Below are 25,137 nucleotides of genomic sequence, written 5' to 3'. Positions count from 1 at the left end.
ACAATGATGATTCATGAGGCAAAAACAATCCAAATAGATTTTGAAAAATGTTTATTCTTGTTACCTACAGAAAAAAACAATCAAAGGAAGAGGGGGAGACATGGACAGAAAAGGAGACTTTATAGAAAAAGAGCTGGGCAACATTACTTTGAGAGGAATGAAAGCAGTATTACAGCATCCGTATTAATACAATCTATTATTTTCAAATCCAATGCCTTAATGTGCAGTAGAAACACCTGAAACAGAGCTTCAGCTTTCATACACCTGGAAATCACCTGAATATTCTTCAAGGAATTTCCAAAAAAAAAAAAAAAAGCCTTCAATCATTACTGACAGTCTCTTCTGGACACTGTACAAAGCTTATGCTGCAGAGAGGGAGAGATTAAAGGCCAACTCTTTGGTGCCAACTACTGTACACACTGGACCTGGATCCACATATAGTTTGACTGTTAATGCGAGAAATGATACATCAAGCCTTTCTTACTGGGCAAAAAGTAAACCAAGTATGAAACAGCAAGTTTTCTTTTGCCAGCTTGTGCATGAAGCAGAGAAGGAATCTGCATGTTGTTCACATTATCATGTTCCAAGTGCTTTTTTTCCCCAGGACAACATAAAACAATGTTGAAACGAAGAATACCTGTAATATGACAAATCTGCAATTTCTGAGTGTGATTTCAGATCAGTCTCCTTTCTTCCTGTCCAGCCTGTATACAAATGTACAAAAGTGTTTTTTTCCCCAAGGACAAAGCTTACTTAGTGCTAAGAATGATACTAGTTTCTCTTCATGCCTGTTAGCATTACACAGCTATTAATTCGAAGAATTAACAAAGCTAAAGGCATAAAAGCTGGCATGGCAAACTAGAGTACACACAGATTTGGCTTTATCAATGATCTAAAAGATAATGGTATGTGATTTTCATGGCAATGTTTGAGTTTTCATTGACATCTTGTCAACTTCCTTTTAAATCCATCCATTAACTATCTAAAAGTACCACAAGATCGGACAAAATAACGTGCTGCAGAGAAAGAGCTGGAAAAAGAAGAGAAATAACAAAAGGAAAAAAAAGTAGATAAGTATGCAGCCAGTAAAAAAGAGCCATAAATACAGGAAGAAGACGACCTTGGGTTCCCTCTATAACCAGTGTAATCCATCATTTTCTGGACAAAGACTCAGCAGCAGTCTCTCTCTTTATTATGTGTAGTTAAGTGTGTGTTGGAGCATCTGAGAGCCATGACAGGAGGATGCAGGCACGATGCAGTCACAGGCTCTTGCAGACATGAATGTGTTTTGTTTACTGTATGTTTTTGAGGCCAGAATCTTCAAACCAAATGGATCCTTTCACAATATTAGGGGTAAAGGTGTGCATGGGCGGCCTCTAGGATGTGAGCCATGGATGGGAGAGGCACTGGGCTGCTGTGGCCCTCCTTTCAGGCACCAGGTCCAGCATGGGCAGCAGGAAGCTGCTGAAGTTGTAGGCCTCCTCTTTAGACCACTCGTACTTTTCTACCAACACGTCGAGCAGACCCCACGGCTTCAGTTTGGTAATGTGACGCAGGTCGCCTGGGAGAAAAGGCATTCAAAATACATTTCAATAATTACAGCGATGAATGTTAGGGTATTATGTAGTATTTAAAGATAGTTATTGACTCTCTGGGATTGAAATAGCTGAACTGGATTTAATTTGCAAGTTCTGTCCTCAAACGGAGCAGGTGGTTGTTCCCTTGAGCCATCAGGTGCTCAGTCTGAAACAGTAACTTTTGCACTGAATACCTGAGTTTATTTTAAGGACACTCTGGATTTAGCGACAGCAGACAGCTGGTGGCGAGGCGGGTGTGTTTACCTTTCTTGGTGAAAAACTCCTTGGAGTATTTGCCTGACAAGATCAGCTTCCGAGGAACTTTACCCAGCAGCTCGATGATCAGCGCTATGTGATCTACAGGGAGACAAGACAAACACACAGAGGAAAATGAGAGAATTTAGTCCTTTCCGACTAATGTACTCAGTCACCATTGTCACAAGTATTTGGTCTTCGCTCTGTAGATTTTTCAGTCTATGATGCCTCAGATAAATGTGTCATTAACAATCACTTCAGCATGTCTAGTCATTATTATCCTGTAGTTAGAGCCTGTAATCTTACATTTTGATGGCACTAACCTTCATCTCTGGAGTAGTCTTCTCCAGAGTGGGGTTCAAACAGATAGTCTCCAGTGGCAAGTTCAAAGGCCTGAGGAAAAAAAACACACATGAACTCAACAAGAGGTAGATACAGAGTAGTATTTGAATAAACCTAAGTATGGATTTAAAGCATGTGTGTTTGTGCATCTTGTCATGATTCTTCAAAATCCTTTCAGAGGATTGTAGATTCAGTCTGAGGGTCAGTGACCATCTCCTCTCCATTAACAATGAAGGCTTCTCTGTCTTTTTATACTTCCCTCCAACAACAGCCATGTGTCTGTGTGTTTGAAGGCTGTTTTTAAGGAAAAGTTTTCCAACTCCTGATCTACAATCAGGCTTTAATTAATTCAAATATTCCTGTGTAGGCAGCAAGGTCAAACTTGAGGTCAAACTCAGTTAGTGGCGGTCAAGCTCCTCAAGAGGTACAAATGAGCCAATAAAGGAGGAGACGAAGAAACTCTTAAGGCTAGACACATTATGTTTTGGTGCAAGGTGTGAGGTGAACATGGTGTAACAGTTTAATTACTCCACAGGGTACCTTAAAAAGTTTAAAAGTTTCCAGCAGGTGTTTATGGCATCAGTTCCTTACAGTTCTGCAGGCATTTGTATGTGTTTGTATCTGTTTACCATGCAGGCTGTGCTCCAGATGTCTGCTGGTGTGCTGTAGCCGGATCCTATCAGCACCTCAAGCGAACGATACTGCCGTGTCTGGATGTCATCTGTGAAATGCTTATGCTGTGGAATGGAGGGAGGAAAAGGAAAAGGAGAGCCATTTTTTTTTTAATTGTTTTTTATTATTCAAATAGGTCATATTTAAAGCACAGGGAAAATTTGCTACTGTATATTTGTACTCACCACCCAACAGGCGTTGCCCAGGTCAGCAATTTTAACCTGCAGCTTGTCAGCATTGATAGGCTCCAGCGGGTTTACCAACATACTGCCTGATGCTCCTGTTAAAGAGAGGAGAGGAGGGAGACAGAGACAGAAGAGGATGATGTGGAAAAGAAGGGGGAAGGATGATGGAAACAATTAGACACATGGGAGAAAACAAAGACAGTATGAGCTAATTGGTTTTGTTTTGTTTTTTGTCCTTCCTGTTAAGGGAGATGCTTTTGTTTGTCTGAGTCACTGTCATTGTTTTTTGTTGGTGGTGTTCTACTTGGTTAACAAAAAACAAGCATAAATAACAAAACCCATCTTTGGGGTGGGCATTTTGTGAATCATAAATATAAACCAAAACTTGAGGCTGCTACTTTGCAAGTATGAGAGCTTACAGTTCACAGTAGAGGGTTTCTCCACCAAGTAATCGGTTAGCGAAAACAATGTATGTACTGCCTCTCTTAGCTTTACTAACAACCTTTGTTTTCTAATACAGCCTGCTCACCTCCGTCTCTTTCTGTAAACTGTACAGCTGGTTGGTGGGATACTACAGCTGAAGCTATACTGGATTTTTTTCCCCCTCAGTGTAATGGATATTGAACTGATGTGCATACTGAAACACATTATGATTTACACTGGACTGTATGTGCTGTTATACACCTTTAATAAACTCATGTTGTTGAATATGACATCAAATAATTCCTGAAGTATCCCTATCCGTAATTCTGCAGAATTCCTGGAGTGGCCACATATTAAAACAAGATTGTTAGTTAGGGGAAATGTGTAGAAACATGCATAAGACATCCAAAACCCAAAACATTGTCTTTAAACCAACCATTTTGGCCGTCTTCCTCATCATCCTTTCTTTTGTTTTCCCCTAGAGTATCCATCTCCTCCTCCTTCTTCTCTGCCTTGTCTCCCTCCTTTAGCTCTACAGTGACAGAGTCTGGGCTGAGAGAAGCTGGGAGCTGCGGTGGGTCGAGGTTGGGGTCCATGGATGAACCGTTACAGGTCTGGCGGTCTTCTTTGTTAGGTAATGTGTCGTCTGCCTCTGTTTTGGTTTCTGGTTGGTTTGCGTTCTGTTGGTCCTCCAGTTCCTCTGTGGACTTCTTGGTCCTGTGTACCTGGCTCTCCGGGCTGGCCTCGCTCTCCTGTGTGGAGGCGTGGCCATTGCAGTTCACTTCCATTCTGTTCTCCTCCTCGGCTGCATCCTCTCTCTGTTCATTTCCCTCAGACATCTGCTGGGGCTGCTCGTCGGGAGTCGAGTCTATAGCAGAGAGAAGCGTGGATTATTTAACTCAATTTCATTCTTTATCAAGACACACGTAATGATTATTGATTAGAGCTTATCCCAGATATTATCTGTTCTTTCTAAATGGTTTTTAATCCATAAATTCAATCAAAATCTTTAAATTAAATTGAATCCAGTCAATCACCTGTGATAGTATGGTTAACGATGTCCTGCAGTGTGGCAGACATAGAGAGGGTAGTAGAGGAAGTTGTATCTTCTGTGGTCTCTGTCGTCGTCTCCTCATCCTCCTCCTCCTCTCCTCCTTCGGGTGTTGCTCCTCCCTCCATCTCCTGGATCCTTTTCTCCAGCAGCTCCGCCTGCTTCTTCTGCTTTTTCTTCATCTTCTTCTTTTTGTTCTTTGACATTTTGGCCACCTTGGCAAAAAGAACAAGAGGAGAGAAGTTTTTATTCTGACCTGACTCGCAAATGTATTTTGCACAAAGTCCTTGTATCACTTGATGACAACATAACTTACTGGTTTGGGTGCTGGGGCTGTGCTCACTGTAGGAAACAGGAAAAACAAGAGGATTACATTAGTGAACGACATATGTGGCATATCCATTGCCTCTCTATAATTAGTATTCTGCTCGGGTGGCTGAGTTGATTCACACCAAGCTGTACTAATAGACTGTGTCTGCGGCGACACCGGGCTCAGCGGGAGTCACACACTCCTCTGAGCAAGCTGGTAATTTCCATAACCAATCTAGTGGTGACTCATAGCAACACACAGTGAACCGCTCCTCTTTTATTAGCAACTTAAACATGCTTTTAAGTCAGAATCCTCAAGTTTATGAACACTTACTATATATCACACACACAGGATTAGACCATAGAGCTGGAAAATCATCTTATTCCCAATTTATGGCCCATTTGTGCCTCTTGACAACACTATATTGAAAACATTTTAGGGCTGCCCCCTAAAAGTCGCTGAGACGATAAATCAGTTGATAAATCCCTGAGTCATCTGGCATTTTTTCAGTCGAGTCGCTGCCTTTTTTTTGACACGTCATTATACACAGAGTAACACAGCGTGACAGCATGACAGGCTGCAAACTTTTACAGATTCTTGTCACTAAATGACCTAAATACACAACTGTGATGGAAACAGAGAGAAATAATGGAGACAGAGGACAGTGTGATGCAGAGCGACTGTTTCCTGCTCCAAGCTCTCAGCTCCGGTGTTAAATGCAGTGATGTCGGCTAAACTCCTGTTTAAAAAGACATAACAAGCGTCTCTTCCGTCTCCTCCTCTACCATCCAGTGTGATTGACTCATCAGCTGACAGCGCTGTCAGCAGCCGGCAGGAGAGACACTCTGTGCTGCGCTTGGATTTTATAACTGCACTGATACCAGGACACACATGTTTTATTTCTCTGATTGGAAATCTGATGTTTTCACATCAGAGATGATGAACAACAGCATTAAAACACGAGTCTTACAGATAAAACATGAGACTCATGTTGGCTGTGTGCCTGATTGTACTGTAACTGCAGTAACTGGGCGGAGACATGAATAATATTCTCATAGGAGGCTGTATTGAAAAAAATAAATTTATAATGTAATGCTGTTTAGTATGTAGAAAAAAAATAACAGCTACAACAAGTATAGAGAAATATACACGTCACTGTCCCTCCTGCCTTCCGAGTCGATGCATTGGTCTAAAGTGCCGACTGTGAAAATCCTGAGATGGGGACAGCCCTAAAATATTTATTAATTAAATGAACAGTTTGAGTCATGTTTAAGTATGTTAACAATTATTGATGATAAGGGCTTATATTTGAGCAGTGAACCACTGAATAAGTAAAATGTCAATCAATCTATGGAAAGCACTGGACCAGCTGAAAAATCTAAACAGCAAACCTTGTCAGAAAGTTGTCAGAAAAATGCAGACGAAAGCACAAAACTTGCTTAGAGGAGCACTGAGAAGGGAAAGGTTGTGACCTGCAGAACCGGAGGGAGGTGCAGCGCCAGTCTTCTGCCACTGTGTCGCTTCGGCGGCCATTTTCTTGATGTAGGGCTCATTGACAGTCAGAAGAATATTCTCTGGTTTGATGTCTGTGTGGATGATCTTACACTTAGTGTGGAGGTAGTCTAAACCCTGAAGAACCTGCAGGGACAGACCATAAGAGTAAAGCATGTCATGACAACCGTAGAATTCCTCAACCCATCAGATGTGTTGTGGTTTTAGACTACACCCAAATAAGTGAAATACTTCTCAAGTGTTATTATTATAAAAATACAGTTAATACTGTCTCGCAAAGATGCACTCGTATTTTATTTTTGCCAGTGTTTGATAGCACTGACCTGTCTGACACTGCACCAAAACCAAAGCATGAAAAGACTATTTTCCCATTTGAAGGGTGATTAATGATTTAAGTGATAACTTGTTTTCGTGCAGCTTTACAGTACCTGTCGTATGATGCTTTTCACACAGGGCAGCGGCAGGCCTTGATAATTTGACTTGATGATCCACTTCAGTAGGTGGTATCCCAGCACCTCAAACACCATGCACACATCTGAGATCCAAAGTCAAGGACTAATGGAACAGGACTTCTAATCTGACTTTAAATCTGAGCAAATTAGAGTTTTCGCAACCAACAGTGGACCTAAGCCAGTAAAACTGATAAAGCACACACACACACACACACACAACATACACACAACATATACATATCTACATCATTTTTTGTTGGGCAGCTGATTTAAAGTACAAATGCTTGTATTTGATACACAGATAACTAGATTTTGCAGAAGCCAAGCTTGACATGGACTGTTTTCCAGGCACATACTTTGACTTTAATAACCTTTCATGGTTTTTCCATGACTGTGGTAACAATTTTTCTATATACGCCACAAAAGTTAACTTTGATTTCCAGAGGATGCTTGGGCGTACTGCCTGAACACACAGCTGTAGACTGGATGGCGTGGGAGAGAAAGGGATGGCACGAGTGTCAGTGCATCAGGGACTGTGACACTTAAGGACGTGCCAAAGCACACAGCTAGATGCACATCTGTGAACCACAAATAGCAGAGCAGGGTGTGAATCTGGGGGTGTACTAAAACTGAAGTAGACTTTAGAGAGCCAGATAGAGGACTCAATAATTCTGGCAGATCTTTGGCTCATCTTTTAAAGTAATGCGGACAAATGTTGCCCTCGAGGTGATGCAGTCTTACCCTTGGATACTCAACACTAAAGTAGCTATTTGGCCTGGAATGAGTGTAATCAGTATGTCCAAGCTGTCACATTAAGACAGCAACAGTGGGAAAGACAAAAATGGAAAGACGCCAAGCAATTAAGTTGCTATTGTTGCACTGTTTCCTTCCTTCACAGAATGACGGGTCACGACAGCTCCTGCAAACCCTCCACCATGTTAACTAACAGTTAGCAAACTGGTCAGTATGCACCATCTTAAAGGCACTCAATTTAGTGCATTTTGTATACAGTCATTTGTGTCAAATGTTATCTTTATTCAGTTTATGAACAAGATATCTCTTTGCAATAGCTGCAACTTAAAACTGTGGACAATAATATTGTATATATTACTGTATTGCTGTATGATTAGATGTGGTGAAGAATGTAATGCATGTTAGGAAAACTACATAGTAGATTTTTGTATTTTAGGAAGACGTGAGATGTCACTTTTTCACAAAACAACAGAGGATACGAGTGCCATTCATGCCAGAAATTTTGAAGTCGTCTAGAAGCTGCACCACTTTCTCTCTGCTGGGGTCACTGGGATCTGTGTTTCTCACCTGGAAAACACAGACACACATACACACAATTGTAGGAGTTGTGGGGTTTGAATATAGTAGTCTTGATGACTGAGTGTCTTACAGATTTGAGCAGCTTGATCTCATCCAGGGCCGTCTCTGTATAATGTTCAGCACTTTTCACAACCTTCATGGCCACAAAGCGCTTGTCCCTGAAAATTACACACAAACACACACAATCAGTAATTTCACTCATCACGACCACATAAGCTTCTTACAAGAAAGACGACACCAGGCATTTAGAAACCATTATACCATATATTATACCATCATTTCCTACAGGTGCATGATACTCAGTTGTTGCTGATCAAGTTTTATATAATTCTCATGCATATAATCTATAAATATTACATATGTAGGCGACAACATGGCTGAAATTCCTGGCTCTTTCTGTAACTTACTTATGAATACACACAGCAACCCTTAGCTCTACATGCTAGTCGGTCACTTCAACACTATTGAGAGAACACACTTCTTTGCTATCAGCAACTATGGCTTCATGAAGTCCACCAATTCTGTACATTTCTGTCCAACTTCCACATAGTTAAGCGGAGTCAAGAGGAGCCAACTTACTGGATGTCCCAGGCCAGCCACACAGTGGAGAAGTGCCCCCAGCCCAGTTTACGGATCACATGATATCTCCCGTTGAACAGATCTCCAATCTTCACATGATGATATCCACCTGTCCCAAGAAAGATATACACAGATCTGCTCATAAATGTTTTTTATTATTGTATATTGTGTGTGTGTGTGTGTGTGTGTTAAAATGAAGGTAGACTGCAGCAGGGTTTGAGTCCCACACATAAATATGCACACAGCTGTTTTGCAAGAGCATATTTCAGTCTTCTCATAATTTTAATCAGGTTTAGTCCAAGTTCATCTGTATATTATTACTAAAATATATTTCAATCCTGATAACAATGAACTATGTGAATCAATGCACTAAATGGACTCAAACATACACAAACACATTAGATATCTGAAGAGAAAACTGGAATGAGATTCGTACCCCTGCAGTAGTCGTTGGGGTCCTCCTGCTCATCGTCATCAGAGCCCAGGATCTCCTCGTCCTGCTCTGGGAGGGGAGAGTCTGCCTGACCCGGCTGAGAGCCGCCTCCACGACCATGAGGCTCTGGTCTGGGAGAGGAAGAGATATGGTGAGATTAAGAGAAAGAAATTGGAAAGGCAGGCGAGGAATGTAAAAGACAGGAAGGAAGGAGGGAAGTGCAAAGGGTGACAGTGGGACAAAGGGTTAAAGACGTTGTTGGAAAGGCCCAGAGAGGAAAAGAGTGATGCTGAGACGACAGAGTTACAGATTCGAGAACGTGGTTTCCATATCTCATTTTCAGAGGCAACGCACCCTACGCTTTAATCCAAAGAAACTCATAAGCGATATAGTAGATAAGGATCAATTCTAATTTCACCAAAATCACAAGCAAGCAAAGATCCCATTTGATATTTCTGTGAAAACAGAACAGTCGTGTAAGCACAAAAGGACCAAAACGAAGAGCAGTGAACATTGTATTTAAAAAAAAAAAGAGAAAAAAAAGTAAAAAAAGAGTACTGTAATGCTATGAGCTGCTACTCTGACTCTGAGATATCAATACTGAGAAGATCTGAAGATCAATCAGCATCTAGCATTGATACGGGAAAGTTTCTGTTACAAAACTATGTCCAGAAATCACAGCAGCCATGTCTGAACAAGACTAAAAGTCTACGGCCACACTAGCAGCTCTGTAAATGCTAACAAGCTGATGTTCAGCAGGTATAGTGTTTACCATGTTCACCATCTTATTAGCATATTAGCATGCTAACATTTGCTACACCAAATACAGCTGAGGCTGATGGGAATGTCATTAGTTCTGTAGGTTTCGGGCTAGCGTGGCTAAAAAATATGCATCAAGTTAAAGTGACACATTTTTTGGAAGTTATGATGGATGTTTAGATATTTCCAGCAGCTTCGAGAATATAACTGCAGATCATTTTAAATCGTGTCCGACTCTGTAAATGACACCAGTAACACCTTAATTGAAGTGGTGGCTTTAAGGGTATCTTACACAGCAGCTTTCTGTAAACATGTTTAAATACCAGAGCCATTTGTTGATGGTTTCAGCCCTAAGAAGGCCGACAGGAGCATCCCTATTATTTAGTCACTCTAAATTAGTCAGCATTTGGGGTAAACTGCTGAAAAATACTGATAAGTTTAGTTAGATGTGTGTTTTAAGAACAAATCAAAGTGTCAAAATGCATGTACATACAAGAAATGTATACATGAAGCTACAGTTTTCTTTTTGACTGGCTATTCACTACATTTTGTTGAAAACACTGACGTTATAAGGCTGCAGGTTTGCACACATAAACTCAGAAAGGTTCAGACAGAGACATCACGTCACCTGTGGAGGCCACAGAAACAGTGCAGTAGTAAAGTGGATCAGACCAGCTAAGTGACCTGGTTATGAGAGCTGCTGCAGCGCTGGACATTTTCAACTCATAAATCGTTTCTCACCTCTCCTGCTCTCTTCGGTCGAGAAAGTCATTTTAAGCTGTGGCAAAAATAGCAGACACTGGACTCGGGAACTGCATATTTTTCCCTCGAGCAGCTCCTTAATTGTAACAACAGTGAGCAATAAAAGCTTCATAACATTTTAGTACCACCAAATATTAGGAAATCTGAGGGGTTGTTTTCAAAATGTGTCTATATATTACTTTTGCTACATCACGCGATGTCATTTGATAGGTTGTTATAAAAACGATTATGGCCGCTTTGAATCCAGCTTGTAGTCCTTATGCTTTCAAGTATTAGTAAGAATGAATTAATATTTGGTCTAGAACTTCCGTCTGACACACATTATCATTATTAAAAAGTGAATTTTGAATGAAATTAAAACAAATCAGCTAACGATAAGCAACATTTTTTCTTTCAAACCCACCAACTGAGGCTGGAGCATCACCACAAAGAGTCCTTCGACCAAGACCTAATATCATTAAACATTAATTGCTGAATAACTGATGGTGATTCAACAATGCTTAAATGAGCAGATTGTGTTGTGTGAAACTGAACATGGTGGATTAAATTATTAAAGCTAATTCTCCAGTTGCTCATAGAGGACAGCTCACTGGAAGCTGACAGAGACTGTGTGTGTTTCCCTAAAAAAAAACCACAGGGTTGGAAATCAAACAAGTAAAACAAGCAGCCTGTGTAGATGGTGAAGGTGTAGCATGTCACTACTATCAGCACTCCAGAGGAAAGCATCCAGCTGCTCCAGCTGCACGTAGCTGCGTCAGTCAATAGAACATACCATGAAGGACTTGTACACAAGTCCAATTACTGTCCCACATAATCATCTTTAGAGCTCAAACAATTAATCTATGAATCAATTGATGCAAAATTAATTCACAACTATTGTGATAAATGATTAAGTCCTTTTTTTCAAGTAAACATTCACTGTTTCCAGCTTTTCACTGTTTTATATCATTGTAAACTGAGTGTATTTGTGTTTGAACTGCTGATTTCAAGACGTCACCCCAGGCAGGCAGGAAACTGCGATGTGCATTTTTCACCATTTTCTGACATTTTATGGAGCAACCAATAATTGAGAAAATAATGGCCAGACTACTTTATAATAAAATAATCATTAGTTGTCCTTGTTTTTGTGATGTGTTTGGCTGATTATTCACTTTTGGATCAACTGAACACTGTTTGGTGTGTTGAAGCAGCTGCACACTTGGTGCTGTCCATGGTGCTGAAGGAAGTGACTGAACTGTCACCAGACCTTCACCATCAAGTCACAAAGACACATGACCAATGAACAACACAGACACAGATCAACCAATCAGTAACAGCTATAGCCACACCCCCCCCCTCTTTAGGCCAACCAGTATGAAGCTATTACATGTATCATCTAAACCAAATGCAATTTCATACAAATTCCTCTTCATCTTTCAGCAAAATAAGCTCAACTTCTGCTTGGCTTGTTGCTTGCTGCTTAATGTTGTCTTAACACAAACAGCTGCACAAAAACTAAATTTAGATTTGATAAAAATGCTAAATCAGGAAACAAGACTAGGAATCTGGGCCAGCATTCCTGCACAGAAGGCATTATTATCCATTTCTTTATGTTTGAGTCCTAATAATGCTTTACTGTATTACTGCAGAGGATGGCTGTGCAGGTAAGAATGGCCAACAGCTTCCAGCAAGAAATCATGTTATGTCTATGCAGCATGAACAGATGTTGTCTTCACAGGAAACACTGTTTTTCTTAACAGCATTTCAATCCTCAAATGAACTCTCAGTGGTCTTCCATACAAACTGCATATGCACATTTGGACTTGAGTTATTGAGTCAAATGGAAAACACTGGAGATGGTGCTGAGGAGGATTTACAGCTAATTAAAGCAAGTTAGATATGATCTCTTAAGCTATGAGAGGGTCTAAGCAGCTGACTTTGCCGTACATCCAATCGAAGAAAACAGTTCACTGGGAACTGTCACTGCCTCTAAAACAGTAATTTAACGGTGGAGGCAACAAATTCAGTTTGATTATTTCGGTTGAGGGTACTTTGTTGTGATCTGCCTGCAAACAGTGTAAAAGTCATTAGGATTAGCATGGCTAGCTAATCAGTTCATTGGCTTAAGCCTGAGTAGAAGGACCACTTTGGATGCATCTTAGCAAAAACATGCTTACAAAGCTGCGTCATGTTCAGCTGCCTGCTGAACTCTACTGTTTGTGTTACTATTCCTGAGGGGAAACAGGGCAATTATGATGCTGAGATGAAGTCAGAGGTGTAGTGATTAATTAATAAATTAGGTTAGGCTTTGCTACGAGTTAAGCCCATCAGTAAATAATCAGTGTTTGTTAATTCTTCAGAGCAAGGTTTTTGTTTAGATAAGGATTTATGTTGTTATGCTGTGACCGATATGAAAGAAAATCTAAGAATGCAGTTAACATAGTTATGTCCTGCAACATACAAACCAATAATGATGTATCAGTGATAATCAAAATATCATCCAATAATATGGGCCTGCTGATATTGATTATCTGGTTCATGTGTGTAGGAGGCAACCAAAAAGATTCAGATTTATATTCATGCTTCTACATATTCACCCATCTGCTGTGAGATTTTTCTCTTGATTCTTCAAAAGAAAAAAAAAAGAAGGTGTCACTGATGTGGGAAAACTCACATTATTTGATTTGGTCAGAATATTTAAAAAAATGTTTGGGTCTTTTATTCAGTGTGTTTAGATTTGAAAAAGGTAGATCATGCTCTCATTATAGATCGTTGTTACAAAACACAACATTTGTGTGTTTACATTTACGCACACATGGTATACGAATTTATTCAAACACTACCTGGGTCAATCTCCTCCTTGTTTTTCACTTGCACTTAAAGTAAAAGACAATTTTCCATTTTCTCTCCTGCTTGCTGTCCCTCAAATCCTCAAACACAAAAGCGTTTGAGTAACAATAACTTCCTGATGAATATTAAAAAAAAGGACTAAAACTGCGCTTTGATGTGCTGGCTAATTTCTGTAATTAAAGCTGTGACCAAATGTATTTTCCAACAACCTTTTTTCTCCTGGCAGAGATGATGACAAGATGAAATTAATATTAGCCAACAAAAACTGACTAAATCTCTTCATGTTAAAGCTGTTGAAAACAGACATACGAGCGTTTTAAAAGACTGAAGATAAAACACACAAAATATCTTAACATTATTGATGAATGAGATTGACATATATTGTTTAAAATCTGGCTCACAAAGTTTTTATTAACTAATATATTGACCTAAAATAAGACATTTAAAATACAAACTGTTTTCATTGACTAAAAATAGATTTAAATGTTGGTGATTCTTCATGGCTATGACCAAAACATCCAGTTTTTTTCTGTTGAATTTATTAGTAAATATTTAAGATAAAGCAACATGAACATATGTACCTTCAAGGACTAGATCTAAAAACAGCTTCCAAAATTAACACTATGTTCAGTAAGTAGAGGGCAAAAAGACATGAAGAAGAAAGAGAGAGAAGAAGAAATACAGAGTTATGTATGACTTAAAAACAACATTTTGAATTCAACAGGAGCATTCCCACATTCAAAGCCAACACACTGTGCCTTTCAAGTTCGTGCAGGCGAGTGTTTTTTCTCACCGCGGTACACTGACAGTTAGACAGAGACAGTTCAATGCCCTCTGTCCACCAGATAACAACAACATGAACAATCAGGATACTTCAAGGACTACTGCAACAATCAAAACACCTGGACCTAGTGAGCAATATATCAATAAGACATCGATATCATGATATGAGACTGTTCCAGCTGTTCTATTATTTACCTTTTCCCACTTAGTCATTGTATCCACAGTACTGATGATCATTTATCAAAAATCTCATGGTGTAAATATTTTGAGAAAGCACAAATAGTCATCTCTACAATATTGTCGCAATATCAATATTGAGGTATTTGGTCCAACATATTGTGACATTTGATTTTGACCGTATCACCCAGCCCTTCCTGGATCAGGATGACCTGAAAACGTCTCTGGCTGTCACGACTGCCCACACACACCCACAGCACTCTTACCTGCAAGATGCACGGATGCCCATGGGACGTGATGAAAAGAGGACAGGAGAGGAGGAGAGGAGAAAGTGCAGGTGTTAAAAAAATCCTCTCACTCCATCCGCTGGGTGAAAAAAGAAAGAGGGCTCAGAAGAGGACCAGGAGAGTGAAAAGTAGAGTGGAGGAGGAGAGAGCGATCACTGGTGATAACTGAAAAAGCAGAGATTACAGAGGAAGGGGGGTGGCAAACAGAATGAGAAAAGGAGGGAAGAAAGATGAAAGAGAAAGAGGATGGAAAGGAGCAGAGAGTGGGGGAGTACAAGTGAAGAGGGGAGAGGAAGAGGAGACAGAGGAGGAGGAACGTAGAGGCTCTGCTGCAGGCTCTGAGTCCTGGAGCTCAGGGCAACACACTCGCCGACTCTCTCGCTCACTTTTTCCTCTCACAAACACTGCCTCTCTCTCTCTCTCTCTCTCTGTGTCTCTGACCGAGAACTCTCCTTGGCTGTCGTCAGCCTCTGGTCCGGCCCCCTTTACTGACAGCTGGGAGATGATTGGGTGATGCGGCACAGCACTGCATTGCAGGTGAGGGACGACATCAGCACCCCCCTCCTCCTCCTCTGACCAAAACAACACCATTCCTTCTTTCTCCTCTTCATCTGTCCATCATCGTCACCCTCCCAATCTTATATGCCAGCCACTGTTTCACTCCTTTTTTTTTTTTTTTTTGCACTGAAACAGCAATGCTACTGAGACAGTTTGTTGCACACTCATTATGCCCCAGCCTCTGCAGTTGTTGCTCTTCATACTGAAGTGCTAGAAGCCTGTGTGAGGTGTTTCAGCATTTCTCTGCATCTACTCAAAGTATTTTTAAGAAATGTGTGCCAGAATTTTTCTGTTTTTTCTATCTGTACACAACGCCTATCTAACAAATCAAGTTGCACACTGGAGAAGCTTCAGAGAACACCAGAGGCATGAGCCCAAATGTTTGACTGCCATTTCCACTGAATCACTGTCAAATAACTCTTTGGCTTTATCTATATAATGTTTTATAACATTTTTTCACTCTGAAATGTATTATTTGACCTTTTAACTCTTGGAAAGAGTTTGTCATGGCAGTATGTGACTTTCATCTCACCCTTATTTTTATTTTTTCCCATCTGTGACTTATTAATATAATCTTCTCTTTCACAGATTATGTTCCTTTATTTTTGCTGATTGTACAGTACTCAAGTTTTGGTTTGACAAATGATAAGTAACACATCTGTTCTCAGGTCTGAGCTGTCAAAGATTTACACAAACATGTCCTCATTCAGAGCCAATGACGAATAATGAAGTACTTCATTATGTGGATCAAGTACAGAAGTGAGTCCTTGTAAGTCATCCGTGCTTCCATCAGTAATGAATATTATCACTATGCAGCAGCAACGGATATCAGTATTGGTGCACCTCCAGATGTTGAGCTAATAGATTTTAACATCCCATTGCCAAATAATACTTTATTTAATTTTGTCAATAACAAAAAAAAATTCTACATTTTATTCAGTGAGTCAAACATCTCCACAGTTATCTTATATCAATGTTGTGTGTTTAACATATTTAGAAACAAAAAAAAGAGGCTTAAATAGCAATTACACATGTGAGGTATTTACTAACCACCCTGCTGGGCTCAGTGGTGACACGCAGCACCTCAGAGGCTCGCTCCTCCTCACAGCACAGTTGGCACAGTTTTGTAACTCTGAACAAATCCTGGTGATTCTTGCACGTATTAGTGGCTTGTTTCATATTTTCTAACAAAGATACAACATGTAACATATATCACATGTTAGACAATAGACCTTTTTCCACAGCAGACTTTTTTTGCATTGCATAGCACGAGAAGCACAGGTGTAATTAATAACATCAATAATGAGCTGCATCCCATTTCAGGGAAATGCTATTGTGCACGCCCTGTTACTGACATGACTTACTGGGAGCTTTAACAGAACTGAGCCATCGTTAACGTGATTAGTGACACCTGTGCTTTTCCTGCTATAATATAAAAAGGTCTTTTTGGTGGCTGTTGGAGGGCGTTTTTCTGCTGTCAGTGGATGAAAACTCTTATTATTTTTACAATTAGTCGACCAAGAAAAAATTAAACTGCAACTTGCAACTATTTTGATAATCGAATAAATAGTTTAATTATATTTTCAAGCAGAATTGCCAAGAGTTTTCTTTTTCCAGCTCCTTAAATGTAACAGTGTGCTAATATATTTGGATTTTGGACTGAAGATTAGACAAAAAGACATGTGAAGATGTCACCTTGAGCTCTGGGAAGCTGTGATTGACATTTTTTCACCATTTTCAAACATTTCATCAGATTCATCGCTAATGAAAATAATCATTAGCTGGAGCCTAAGTGACATCAAAAACGAATTAAATAACTACCTTTTTTCACAGGATCACAAGCTAATCCCTTATTTGAAGTGACTTTATCAGACATTAGATTAGATTCATTAGATTAGAGTTGATGGTCTCAGTTTTCATTTTATGATGAAGGAAACTTGTGAACTTCACTTCAAAATAGAAAAACACATGCAAGAAAGCTTCTGTCTCTCTCTAAAAGATGAACACTTGATGATAAAGTAACACAATGTGTACAATGACACTAATGAGAAAAATAAAGTCCAACAACAATCCCCAATCCAATATTTAACAAACTTGTACACCTCTTTAAACCTTTTCACATTAGCTGGTGCTGAAGCTGTCCTGCACAGAGTCTCTAACGGTCAGTTTTAGTGCGGCCTGGACCACATTTCCCTATGGGCCATAGTGATTGTGCCAATGAGGGCTGAAATCTAATACAGACCCACCACCACTTGACATCTCCATCACTCCTGTGCACACATCTGACGTGACAGCATGTGTCAGCGTCTCCTGGTTTCTCGACCCATCCAGCCCTATCAGATCTCCAGAGCAAAAAGAAACAGGGGCACAGAGGAAGAAAGAGTTCTTGGGGGATGGAATGTGGCCAAAACGTTATATCCTCTCCTCCTCCCCTCCTCACCAACCCTTCAGATATAATCAATGCCAAGTGCCTGGGCAGCAGAATGAAACAGCAGCACTAGGTGACTGTACTTAGGAGCTGAGGGTGCATTGCACAGAAATTGTGTATGTGTGCTGCAGTGTTTTCACTTCAGCACTCCAACACCTGCTTTTTAAGGCATACAAGTGTTTCTGTGTATAGAAATGATGCCTTTTCATTTTTTTTAGCTCCTGAAATGTTCTTAGGTAGCTTTTATTTTCATGTTTGATGCTACACCATTTACACATTGCAGAGCTATGTATGAAGGAAAGTATAATTTTAAGGAACACTATTAAAATGTTTCAGTGATTGCATGACTAATCATACTGAGAGAAAGACACACAGCTGTGTATACCACAAACCCAGTTAGACTAATGCAGGTTTTTCTTGTACTTCACAAAAATTAGTCTCTTTGCACAAAAACCTGAAAACCCATCATCTTCATGGCCTGAAGCCACCTGCGTCCCCTTTACATATTTTTTGCCACTGACTTGATGGTTAGTTAACCTGCAGGGTGAGGACAGAGAGCAAGAGAGAGAAATAGAGGGACACAGAGCTGTAGTGGGCTGCAGATGATAAAAGATTTGAAGGCTTATGTAATGAACTGCAGCTATGGCTGAGAGAAAACACAGAGAGAGAGAGAGAGAGAGAGTGAGAGATGAAAGCAAAATACAACAGAGAGCAGCAGTGCTGGTAAATACTCTGCAATACAGGCTACTCCTTTTCAGTCTCCTGAATGCACATTTAGTCCTAAAATTACATCTGAGGCACTGAAACAAGTGGTTTCATGTCTGAAGTGATGCAAAAAAAAAGATACTGTAAATCACACAAGTGAAAAGGATGAGCTCTTTCAACAGATGCCTGCAAAAATCCACCAGGGACATCATCAATCCCGTCCCTGCTCACACACACACACACACACACACACACACACACACACACACACACACACACACACACACACACACTAAGCAAAACACATGAGCAGGTAGTCAGGTACCTCATAGAGCGACAACAGTCAGCATCTGCTCCTTAATGAAAAATGGATCAGCCCATCAATAAGTCAGCCAAGCTCTGTTTAAACTGGCATCTTTAACACACACACATTCAAACTAAAACACTACTACCCTGACTCCCTACATCACACATTCAACCAGCGGTGCAGACATGAGCAAAGCCTCAAACTTGCTTTCTCTTTCAAGCACACACGCACAAGATTTGTTGTGCTACTCACTTGCATGTGAGACCACTGGCTAGCTTCACCACAGCTGTATTGATGGAGAAGATCCAGTCCAGGAGCCACATGACCCGGGTGACACTATGCTTACAGCTATGTTACAACCAGTCTATAAATGGGCTAAACTGGGTCGAGTGGCACATCAAAGCTAACCAAAGACTGCTGTGACCTGGGTCCAGGTCTGCGCTCAGCTCTCCTCTCCCCTGGCTGTTCAGCTCAACAGTAGCTGCTGCGTCCTCTCAGCACGGCAGCCACAACAGAGCGACTGACACGAAAGAGTGGGAGGGAAGGAACGTGATGGGTGCAAGGGCAAGAGAGAGCGAGACAGAGGAGCGAAGATATTGATTTATGCTTGGATGCTTGTCGCTTGCTTGATGGTAATCGACTGAAATGATGCATTTTCAACTGAACACTGTATGTAAAATTTGACGTGTAACATTTGGTAGTTTTGCGAAAATGTCAACTTGTCACACAGCGGTGTTTGTTGAGTAGGAGAATAATCCAAGTGGAGCCATACTGTCATCAAAAATTAACGTTAATTCACATTTTGAGTCAGAATGCTGTGAAGACTATGTTGGTGCCATTTTTGTTGTCCCAGAAATAAACTTAAAATTACCACAACAAGTAGGAGAAACCGTAGCCTAGTAACAACAGAAAAGATTAGTCCAGCTATGAGCATCAATTTAGGACGTGATGAGGCTGCTGTATTAAAGTCAAGCAATTATCTAAAAATGCTAAGTTTTTTTAGATGATTGCATGACCTTTGGTCAACCAAGTATGTTAGTCATTAATTACTGTAAAAAAAAAAAAAAAGGCAGGAGAGGAAATAAGAATGTTATTTATCATCAACATAGACATAACATTTAATATTCAGGGTTTGTGCCAGAGTGAACCATCTTAAAACATATACCAATACATAAGTAGACAACTATACAGCATTCACCACTAAATATAACTACTTTTACCTGTAATGATTAGAATAATTAAAAAGTAACTTCAGTTACTGAGTAATATGGCTATTATCACTAAATGTGAGCTAAAGTAAATTATTGTGGTTTTCTACATAATTCACAGATGAATTATCAAGTTCTTTGAAGTTGATTAAAATAAAGGGGTGCCCCTTTCTCGACTGTCCAATTTTTGCATCATATGATTTTATAATTTTCTATAAATTCTCTTCTGTAAATTCTCAGAGTAATCGAAAAACAAAACATGTCTGAAATATATCTAATATCAATTCTCATATCATTTTGTCACACTCACAGTATGAACAATTTTCATGGCATGTTTATTCATGGGTGAATGACCGGGTGGGAGTCGGGTTGAAAAGGTTAATAATGTGATGGCTTTATTTGGCCAGAGATAACTGTCAAGACTGCTGAGCGACTAAACATAAATGAATCTTTATAAAAAAAGAGGTAGGTGGACTGGCGTGTTGGCAGAGAGCAGGGAGATGGGTAACGGTGTGATTAGAGGGATAAGAGCACAGAGGTTCAGTATATTTATATAGCTCACCCAGGAGGAAGGAGATGAAAAGTGAGGTGAAGCCCAAACAGGTTGAAGGTTGAGTCTTCAGAGATGTGGAGAAGCGGGACGGAGGGCTGTCTTGCAAATTTACGAGATTATCAGTCGTTATTATTAGTGGTTGGTGATACTGTGGTCGGCAATGATGGAGAGAGTTGATGGAGACAGAGGGGTGAAATAGAGGACGAGGACTGATGAGGAGAATAGAAGAGATACTCTTATCTAACAAGACAAAAATCACATCATGATTTGCAGGTGCAGCGATCAAATATCTTTACTCAGGTAAAGCAAGTAGGTGACTTAAGCACAGAGAACACAGTGGCTTTATGTTAGACTGGCTCCTTTCAATTATCCACATCTTTATCTTTTTTTTTTGCTTCTTGTTTTTAGCAGTGTTGTCCTGCATGGGGATCTAATGGTGTTTGTTCATTTCAGCACACAACATTTTTTCAAAGGATGTTCATATGGAATAAATTTGCTGTTCTTACAAGCTGCTGGACAATCAGCATATTTCTGACAGCATTTAGCCTCAGGTAATGTCGACACATCGATAGTGACTAACTATACCTTCGAGTGTCATAAGATAAATAGTTTAACTAAATTTCTAAGTGACTAGGTGCCATTGCCATCAGCTCATGGACATTTTATTAATAACTCAATTTTCTTGTTGTTTTTTCGTTTAATAATTTAATCATCCATACTTCTTTGTTTAAACATTTATTTTTGAACAATAGCGAATTGTTTCGAAAGACATGGAAAGCTCCAAAAACGGAGTGGAGTATTTCTCTTCCCTGGGCATCGCCTGTAATGTGTAACCAATAAATGTTTATTCTAATTATCTAATTAGTTGAGAGAACGGTGAAATGCTGGCCTAAACAATGCAACAACTATTACAAAAGAAAACATAAAAAAATCCAAGCAGCTATTCCAAGCGAGGCCATTTAAGACATTCCTTACAGTTCTTCAATAACTGACATTTCAGTCAGATACACACAACAAACTGAGCTTCACAAATCTGATTTAGTGCAAGACATGTAACATTAAACATCTTACAGACATTGCTGAATTAACTCTCATTAGGTTGTTGGAGTGTTGAATTGATTTGGATCTCATCTCTCAGGTTTATTGATACTCTGTCAGCGTTCAGCATAAACAAACAACCTTTCCATTTTACATGTTGGGCTGAACATAACGAGGCTGGTCTGTTGTTTTTGCTGTTGATGTTATTAAAAGCTCAGTTGGCACAAATACACAGTTGGCTCTGTTACCTTTACAGTGTACTCCATGGTTTACACATTGTCATAATAACTTCAGCCACATGGAGTTGTTGTTGTGTGGTGCCTTGGGGTCGTTTGCATTTTTTTAAACATCATTCTTAGTTTAATTTGCATATAACAGAAATGCCCCCTACCATCCTGAAGTCAAAGCAGAATACACAACAACAGTTATTGAATGATTTGTCTAACCTCAGATACATTTCACAATACATCACGTGTACCTACAGTACCAGTCAAAAGTTTGGACACACTAATGGGGAGTATACATACCACAAAAACACACACACACACACACACACACACACACACACACACAAGTCTATATCAGGGTTCCTGTATCTTTCATGTTTTATATGTCAAGTCAAATCCACTTAAAGGGAATCATTAAAAGTACTGATTGGGATTAAATGACTGCCATAACCTAAATAATAAACTACTTCAGCACTTGAATGTCAAGATCATTTGTTTGTATTGATGTAGTTAATTTACTCGTCCTTTAAAGGACCAGTGTGTAGGATTTAGTGTCATCTAGTGGTGAGGTTGCAGATTGCCAACAAATGAATCACCCTCCCCTTCCAAGTGTGTAGGAGAACCTATGGTGGCGGTGAAACTTGCACAAAATGTGAAAGGCCCTCTCTAGACCCAGTGTTTGGTTTGTCCATTCTGGGCTACTTTAGAAACCTGGCGGTACAACATAGTGGCCTCCGTGGAAGGGAGGCCATTCCCTCTGTAGATATAAAGGGCTCATTCTAAGGTCACGGAACCACAATTATTCTTATTTTTGTGGGATTATACACTAATTAAAACACACTTATGAATATTATATCCCTATATTTCTGCCAGGTCTGTTCTGCAAGATGCCACTAAATTCAGACTGCACCTTTACATCATACAAAGTGTTGCAACTCACAAACTTGCTCATAGGTACACTGTGATGCTGCATCTCCCAAAACCTCCAACAACACGCACCTTCACCTGCATGCTGCAAGCAGGGCAACTGCATATCACATCATTTCATGTCAGCAAGTCATTACTAGGAGCAAAGTTTTTCAGCCAAGTGAGAAAAAGCAGTTTAGCAGTGCTCCTGAGTGAACCTCCTGCTGTGTGCTTTCTAGCCAGTAAGTAAACTGTGAGATGAAAACAAACAGGGAGAGCTTTACAACTTACTTTTTGCCAGGTTTTCTGGGCCTTATCCTCTTCTTCCTTGCTTGCATTGCGAGTACTGCAAAGTAGAGGCGAAAAAAATAATAAGGCTTAACACAACAACTCAACGCCCAACCTCACCCATATACCTCTGTTTCTCCACCTGCTTTAGCTATTTTGTGCTTTTAGAGAAACGTCCGGCCTGCAGGTGCAAAAAAACAACTCGTAGTTACGGGTTATATTAGCCACTATATGTCTGGCAGGTTACTGAGCTGAAATAAAAGCCTCTCAAACAGCTCAGTAAACCGGCCTCGGCGGTGTGTTGCCCCTTATAAGAAGGCATTTTAAGTTAGCTGCTAACAGTAACTTGGTGCTTTTCATTGTAAATACCACACATAGTTTGTCCAGTATCTTGTGGAGCACTGCTACATTTGTTAATAACGCTGAGGACCCTGTTTCTTATTTATTTCACCCAAACCTGTATGAAAGTTTTGGCGCAGACGATCACATGCTAGTCTGATGCTAGAGCTAGCATGCCGTTAACACACTCACTCACACACTCCGCAGAGCGCATGGTCCACTTTTACTTTTCATCAACTGTTACGTGGCTTGTTGAGACATTAGTTGTTACAATCCTTATGAGAATTAATCTGCCAGAGAAATGTCTAGGAAAACAGCGAATGTGTTACAAGTAGTGGGTGTAAAAAAAGCGATTCAGAGTTGTTAGCAACGTTACCTTTTCTTTCCATGCTGATAACAGGCAGGAGAAGAGTTGCGTTCACGGACTGTTGGAAATGTCGAAAGTCTGAAGTGCGCGAAAATGAACGACCCAACAAACAGAGTGGAATGAGCTACACGGGGCGGAGTGAATAGAAATATGCTGTATTTATTGCATGTATACTCTGTCTGTTGTATTTGTATAGTATCTTTTTGTGAACCGAATATTACCCATTTGGTCATATTGGTTATTTTATAGCTGCAGCACAGCAAACCTTTGAGACGTTCACTTCCTAGAAAGAGTTATGTAGTTAACTAGTTATATGCTGTCATATATTATTTCATCATGTATTATTTGCACTGCAAGTAAAAGGATTGAGTTCACAGTTTTTCACGTGTCCTAAAACAATAGTCAGGAGCCCAAATGAACACTGAAACAGGTTTTTCTTGCTGCAATCATTCCTCCTGTTCATACTGACCATTAGAAGATCCCTTCATAATGCACTTACAATGTTAGTGATAGAGGGGACAAAATCCACAGTCCTCATTCTGTGCAAAAATGTATGTAGTTTTTTTGAAGCTAATATGAAGCTTCAGCCATCCAAATTAGTCAAATCAAGTCGATATCTTTCAATCTTACAGTCTTTTTAGTGCTAAATTCTCTCTTTTTGTTACTGTACTTCCACTGCAGCTCAACAGGAAAACACTGTCCATTGAGACACTGAGGGCTTTTTTTCACTAAAAAGACTGTAACTGTGGGAGATATCCAGTTTATTTGACTAACTCCGATGGTTGAAGCCACATACTATCTTCAGATAAAATTTTAAATACATTTTTGCTCAAAATGAGAACTGTAGACTTTGTCCCATCACTTACATTGTAAGTGCATTTCGAGAGGATCTTCTAAGGGTCAATATTAACAGGATTGCAGTGAGCAAAACCTGTTTTATATGGACACCTGATTCTACGATAGACTTGAAAAATTTTGCATTTGTACTTTAAAGTAGTGGTTATATCTAGTCCATGGTGTTCAGGGAAGCCCAAAGGGCAAGATTTCTAAATGCAGAAGGGCCCCAGATCATCAAGTAACCAAATTATTAATATACATATGCATATATATAGCAGCCATATATATATAGCAATAACTGTCTAATTTCAATAAGATTATTTTCCCATGCAGATAACATTGAAATGACTCATAATTTCAACTCACTCAAAGTCTAAAATTGAATTTAGTGTCCCTTAATTTTGAGTATTTCATGCATTTTTATTCATAACTTTCATGGGCCTTCATAAATAAGACTCATTAGAGTGAGAGCCCATGAGGGCCCTGAAAGCATCAAAGCAGCCATCAGCCTGCATGTAGCATTCAGACAGCAATCTTTTTTACACTGTGAAGGAGTCTCACCTAAAGCAGGTGAAACATATTGAGAGCATGCACTCACTCAGTTTTCTTACTTTACGCATTTTTGTTACCTATATTTTTATCTATTTATTACCATT

At 39.8% G+C, this 25,137-nt stretch overlaps 1 protein-coding gene across 4 annotated transcripts; it reads right to left on the bottom strand.

Moving 5' to 3' along the window:
* Positions 1-34: 34 nt before the first annotated feature.
* Positions 35-23,754, bottom strand: srpk1b (SRSF protein kinase 1b). 4 transcript variants are annotated; one of them, XM_042405788.1, is made up of 16 exons: positions 23,654-23,754; positions 22,942-22,996; positions 9,127-9,254; positions 8,691-8,799; positions 8,182-8,269; positions 8,012-8,099; positions 6,756-6,862; positions 6,288-6,453; positions 4,822-4,847; positions 4,492-4,720; positions 3,891-4,322; positions 3,032-3,126; positions 2,804-2,911; positions 2,156-2,225; positions 1,842-1,934; positions 35-1,561 (listed from the first exon to the last, which is right to left on the bottom strand). In XM_042405788.1, the coding sequence occupies exons 1-16, from the start codon at positions 23,664-23,666 to the stop codon at positions 1,377-1,379; spliced, it is 1,992 nt and encodes a 663-aa protein (XP_042261722.1). In that variant the 5' UTR covers positions 23,667-23,754; the 3' UTR covers positions 35-1,376. The 4 variants fall into 4 exon arrangements, with proteins under 4 accessions (XP_042261722.1, XP_042261720.1, XP_042261724.1 ...); XM_042405786.1 differs by lacking the exon at positions 23,654-23,754 and adding an exon at positions 23,470-23,640; XM_042405790.1 differs by lacking the exon at positions 23,654-23,754 and adding an exon at positions 23,474-23,640.
* Positions 23,755-25,137: the final 1,383 nt, after the last annotated feature.

The sequence above is a fragment of the Thunnus maccoyii genome, chromosome 3 (genome assembly GCF_910596095.1).
Source record: "Thunnus maccoyii chromosome 3, fThuMac1.1, whole genome shotgun sequence".
In the NCBI taxonomy this organism is placed as follows: domain Eukaryota; kingdom Metazoa; phylum Chordata; class Actinopteri; order Scombriformes; family Scombridae; genus Thunnus; species Thunnus maccoyii.
This window is presented reverse-complemented; position numbering and strand designations above follow the sequence as displayed.